Source organism: Homalodisca vitripennis, chromosome X (genome assembly GCF_021130785.1).
Source record: "Homalodisca vitripennis isolate AUS2020 chromosome X, UT_GWSS_2.1, whole genome shotgun sequence".
Taxonomy (NCBI): domain Eukaryota; kingdom Metazoa; phylum Arthropoda; class Insecta; order Hemiptera; family Cicadellidae; genus Homalodisca; species Homalodisca vitripennis.
Genome location: NC_060215.1, coordinates 110,167,466 through 110,173,226, shown reverse-complemented (window position 1 = coordinate 110,173,226; position 5,761 = coordinate 110,167,466). Strand labels below are relative to the sequence as shown.

Sequence of the window (5,761 nt, the reverse complement as noted above, 5' to 3'; positions counted from 1 at the left end):
AGCTTTTCTATGGCGAAGTCCGTACCTCTGCCCGATATAAACCCAAACGGGTTGTTGGAGAACAAAGACCTACTGTGAAAGTAATTTAGTAGCTGCTTCTTTTGGTTATACTCTCAAATCTTCGTCACAATGCTTATCACAGATACAGGACAGTAGAAAGACAACAGTGATTGATCACCTGTCTTATAAACTAGCACACCTGATGCTAAACTCTATAGGAAATATTCCCTAATCCAAAAACTTTTACAAAATTTTTTTACAACTAACGTCAGTCTAATTGTATTTTTTATTTTAAAAATTATCGTGAGTAACTAAACTAAATAAAATAGATAGTGTTTATTAGTGGATTTATTTTTATTTAATATTATTTGTGAATAGCGGTACTTTACTCAACTCCATTCATTTAATTATAAGAAGTAATATGTTGATTATCATAATGACGGCAGAACTAGTAGTAGTACTGATTTGGTTCCTCGTAATAGGGGACATATCCTGGATGTCCAGAATGCATGCCCACTTCTCCCCAGCCTCCGCGTCCATGACTGATGCCTGCACCTGCATTGATTCCCAATATATTTCCACCAATTCCAAGTCCAAAAAGTGATTTTAAAGAACGAGGAGCAATTGTGCCAATCTTTGTGTCTGCCTCATGCTCCTTCATATATTCTGCTGTTGGTATTCCAATACTGACTTCTTCTGCTGTTGGTATCCCAATACTGACTTCCTCTGCTGTTGGTATCCCAATACTGACTGGTGTGAATATGGGGCCTTTAAATTTTGAACTCTCGTCCTGAAAATCATAAATAATAATGATATTTATATTTATTTTTATGAATAATAATCTTAAATTAATAAAGTAGATTTTTACATTTCAAGACTTCATTAATATAGGTTAAGCATTTGAACATATGATATCAGTATATTGCTTTATGGAAACACGCAAAAAAGACGTACACACAAATGTGTGTATGTATATGTATATATATATACATATATATTTGTGTATGAGTGTGTGTGTGTTTTATAGATATTTATACGTTTTGTGAACGAGTCTAATATTATATATTATATATATATATATATATAGTGAAACGTGTGTGTCTGTATAAAATTAATAATTTATATTACCAATATAAAATAATATAATGCTTTTAATTTTATAAGTTTCTTCAGTGTAAAATACCTATTTATGCATGTATTTCCAGTTTTAGGACAGGTTGCATAAAATCTCTGGAGCTATTATTATGTCCTCAAATTCAAGATAAGCTGCCCGGAAATCCGGTGTTATGGCAACCCTAATCTTGGATGTTTAGTAAACTACAACTGCAATAAACCTATTCGTGATAAAAAATATATATAATAGGCCTATATCCAAAATAGATTTTAAAACTAACTTTCATTTTACGGAAAATTTTAAAAATTAACGGATGTATTATGTCAGTATGTCAGTATTAAGATTTTCATATATCCTATAATTTATGGATGCATCTTAAAAACAGTTTGTAACTATACCATAAGTTTTACATAAAAATAAACATAAATAAGTTAGGACAAACATTAATTTCTTCTCTCGATATTATGGACCCTTTTAAAATTAAAACTTGTTTAAAAAAACAAATTCAAATTTTTGTGTTTAGGTAATTGATCTCTGCATATTATATAGATTACAGCAAACATATATACAGAAAACTAGCTATGTAAGGAAGTATATTATTTCGATTGAGAGGCAATCCAATATCCAGCTCACAAACTACTATTAAACATAAAATTAAAAACTTTTTACCGTCAAAGGATAGCTGCCAACCAAGGATGCCAGAAGGCAGAGACAAAGTAGTCCTACAGCAGCCATTTTCTGTTACAATAAAACATTAAAAGAATCTTACATCGTCAATCATATATGATATATACAGATATCGCAGACAATACTGAAATATATATTTATTACAGTAAACAAAACACTATGATATATTAAAATTGTGATATAGGATCGTCGTTTTTGTAAAAAATGCTCTGATAAACATGCATTAAGCCATAGCTTAAATGCTATAGAATTAAATATAATTGTGTAGAAATTAGTCTGAAATTATTATTTTAATTACTTCAAAACTTTGTTTTAGTTAAAGTTTAAAAGTAGTATAATATTATTATATTTAATGAAGTGATACCCAAGAACAATTTAATGGTTCCCATGAATTTACGTTCTTAAAACAATTCATAGAAATAAAAAATCACTTATGCCATAAAGGTTTAAACATTTTATTTGTTAGGTTTTTAGCAAATATCTGAGTGTACTTAATAAGTATTTTATATATATATATATATATATATATATATATATATATATATATATATATATAAGTAGGAGCAATGTTTTCCATTTTTTGTAGTAAGAGTCAAGAATTGTGTAAGCTTTCAATTTATTCAAAAATATATTGTCAAAAACAATCCATGCAATTTCCATACACACAAACATTGAAATATTTTAGAGAATTTCTAACATTAATATAAAATTGTTACCACATTCATTATTAAAAGTACATAAATAATAGATGTGAAATGCTTACCTTGTATGCTGTACGTGAAGCAAGTGTGTACTGAGGAAAATTTCTTCACTTATATACAGCTCTTATTAATAACCATTCTAAAAATAGTATCATTATCTATGATAGCTATACGATGCATGGATTTGATTGTTTCCGTCTAACTGGCGTAACAAACCTGTAAGTCATGCCTTGACACTCGACAATAAATTATTACTGAATACAATGGATGTGGTTGTTTAGTTCAATGATAAGAGTTTTATGGATGTAGCGTTTCTAATAAATTTTCTTCAATATGGCTTGAATAAAATTATATTAATTATAAAGGTAAAATCAATGCTCTCTTCCGCCGACTGTGTTATATACTATTGTTGAGTGAAATTTTAAAATATAACATGGAACATACTTTATTCCGTTATTAACTAATGTTATGGGTTTGAATAGTATTCCATCACTGCCCTTTACATTGGTATAGATATTATTGATTTCCTTACAAAGTAGATCTTTATTAATATTTAAAAAAATAATAATAATAAATTCTGAAATTCCCCTAGTCTTTTCTTACTTTTATAACATTCAATCAAGTTATTGCCATTGGCATTGTTAATACCACAAAACATTAGTTCAATTCGTTTATATTTATAGTGGGATCTGATACATTCTTTTGTTCTTTATCAGATCCTTGGTTATTGAAAATGTTCCATACTTTTTTGTTACTCTAATCTTACAGTGAAATGTTGAGTCCTAGCATCAATCATCTCATCAATCTGTTAATTGTCTATACTTATCCCAGACTACACGATGTTTTGTCCTTATATTATTTAATGTCTCTGATCCGTTATCGCCTTTAGATCATCAGTTATCTAAGAGCATGGTGTTCTTTTCCTGAGAATAACTCTTTCAGGTACAAATTTATCATATAAATATAACAATCTCTCTTCCAACAAATCAACCATATCATCAATAGAGTTACTACTATATACATTATTCCAATCCGTATTTTAGCATTCATTTTGTAAATCCTTGTTTTTTACACTTTCATAATGAATATGACTACTGTAATGCATTTTTATTTACATTTAAGTTGATTCTTAAATGTAATTCAAAATATATTAATTCATGTTATGAAATCCATGGAGTTAGTATATACATATTTTGCACGTGTTTTGCTTCCTTTGTATAAAACGTTGACTGTACCCACTTGCTTGCTCGTAAGTATACCGTGCCCACAAAAGTTTGTAGATTATTGTTTAAAAGTGGTACTTAATAATTTAAATTCAATATTGCGACATACAGTATAATCTTTGATATGTGTTTGTTTTATTACAATTTCCGTAGCACATTTTTGTCCACATGGCAATCTTCTCAAAAATAGAACTTACTCATATATTACCATAGTACAACAAATTAAAACATTTTTGCCTCTTAATTGCCTAATTAGTTGAAAATAGACAGTTAAAATTTCCCTCGGTACCAATAAATACAGATTGTTTGCCGCAGTTTTGTATTGAGATAGAAAAGAACTTAAAACATGCAAGTTGTTCAGTTTTATACTGCTTCTAATTTTATGTGGTGGGAATCGCCCTTTACCATTATAACTTTTGTTTATGGGCATTTATATTTCCAAAAAATATATTTTACAGTCGTAAAACAATTTTGAAAAATACGGCCATGCATGTTTTCTTTTGGAAGCTCCTGTCATGAAATATTGAAAAATGTATTTTGGTGTGGATTCGTATTACAAGAGTGCCAATAAAAGCTATAACTATTCTCTATACACTTTAGACTGCCATTTTTAAAAGCGTAGAGAAAATTGATTGTTTTTCCCCAAAATAAAAAGACCTTTAGAAATTATGTACAACATGACATGAGTTTACCTTTGAAATTTTGAGATTCGAACATGGGACCATCTGCTTTTGGAACACGCTATGGTTTTACAGAGTTTAAAGTATTTTAATAAATGCTTTGCAGTCGATTTAGAGGGAAATCCGTTCAATCAAAACATTTTCAGTTAACCGTATGAGTACTAGACATTTGATACGGGTGGTCTGAAACACCCTGTATAGTATCCAGTTAAGTGGCAATACTTTTTATTTATAAGACCTCTTAGCATATTATTTTATAAAAGCTTAGCCCATTTGAACATCGTGTGTAATCTATTTTTAAATCCCAGTGAAAACATTATCTTTGCTATTTAAAGACCTTTTATAAAATAAACCTCTTCTTGGCCGTTTTATTATCAGTAACTTTAAAATAATACCTCGTTTTGGTTCTAGTTGTGAATTATAGCCATGTCTTATAGGATTGCAACATTGCTTACAATCTGGTTTTAAATATGAATGTTAGATTGATTATTCCAAAGACAAAGTTGTTGATCTTGATCCTTGGTGTCCCTGTACCTGGTGCAGTGCAGGTACGAAATTGAAGGACACAATCCCCGGAATATGTTACTGCATCGGCACAACCCATATAAGTTACCTATCCTTGAACTCTACTCTGAACCTCTTAATAGCCTCCTCAAACATCACCATGTTTCGAAGATCATTTTCTTTTTGTTCCCCAAAAGTACAATTTTTCATCCTCGAACCTGAACCCCAGCAGCTGCCTTTATTCATTCAGGTATATTATGTTGATCGCAAAGATTAACAGAATAATGATATCTTTAGTATTAAATCTGAACTGACAAATCAACTCCAAACGAAGTTGATAAACACAAACACTATATTCTAGGGTTTACAGTTGCCTTTAATTGTGTTCTTAAGGACCAAGTGTACTTTCGAGTTGTGATTAATAACGATTTCTGGGGCATACCGTGATTGTTTAAGTGTACCTAAGTCGATTCTCATTGGTTGTTGGTGAGGATTTTGGGAACAGAGATATCATAATTCATAGCAGAGGCAATAAAGTAGAAAGAATCGGTGACACGCACATTCCTTAAAAATGGGTTGGTAATTTTATGCCTAATCATGCGATCTTATTATTTATCTGATTACACAGGTACACTAGCGATCAATGTGCGATTTGTGGAAAATAACTCACAGCAGATTTTATTAGGAGAGCTTCGATCAAACATGGTTTGATGAAGATACGAGAGTCAGTTTCAACAGTAACTTGCAGATTCGTTGAAAGTCAGCATCTCAGCCATGGATGCAAAGGTTTCCTCATTAAGACCAGCATATGGAGAAACGCAGAAATCAACAGTCATCCTCTCTAAATCTGCA

At 30.4% G+C, this 5,761-nt stretch overlaps 1 protein-coding gene across 1 annotated transcript; it reads right to left on the bottom strand.

Annotated features, from left to right (window-relative positions):
• Nucleotides 1–335: 335 nt before the first annotated feature.
• LOC124368566 lies at nucleotides 336–2,582 on the bottom strand. Its single transcript, XM_046825809.1, has 3 exons — nucleotides 2,565–2,582; nucleotides 1,784–1,852; nucleotides 336–790 (listed from the first exon to the last, which is right to left on the bottom strand). Exons 2-3 carry the CDS (start codon nucleotides 1,847–1,849, stop codon nucleotides 449–451), a joined length of 408 nt encoding a protein of 135 aa, XP_046681765.1. The 5' UTR covers nucleotides 1,850–1,852; nucleotides 2,565–2,582; the 3' UTR covers nucleotides 336–448.
• Nucleotides 2,583–5,761: the final 3,179 nt, after the last annotated feature.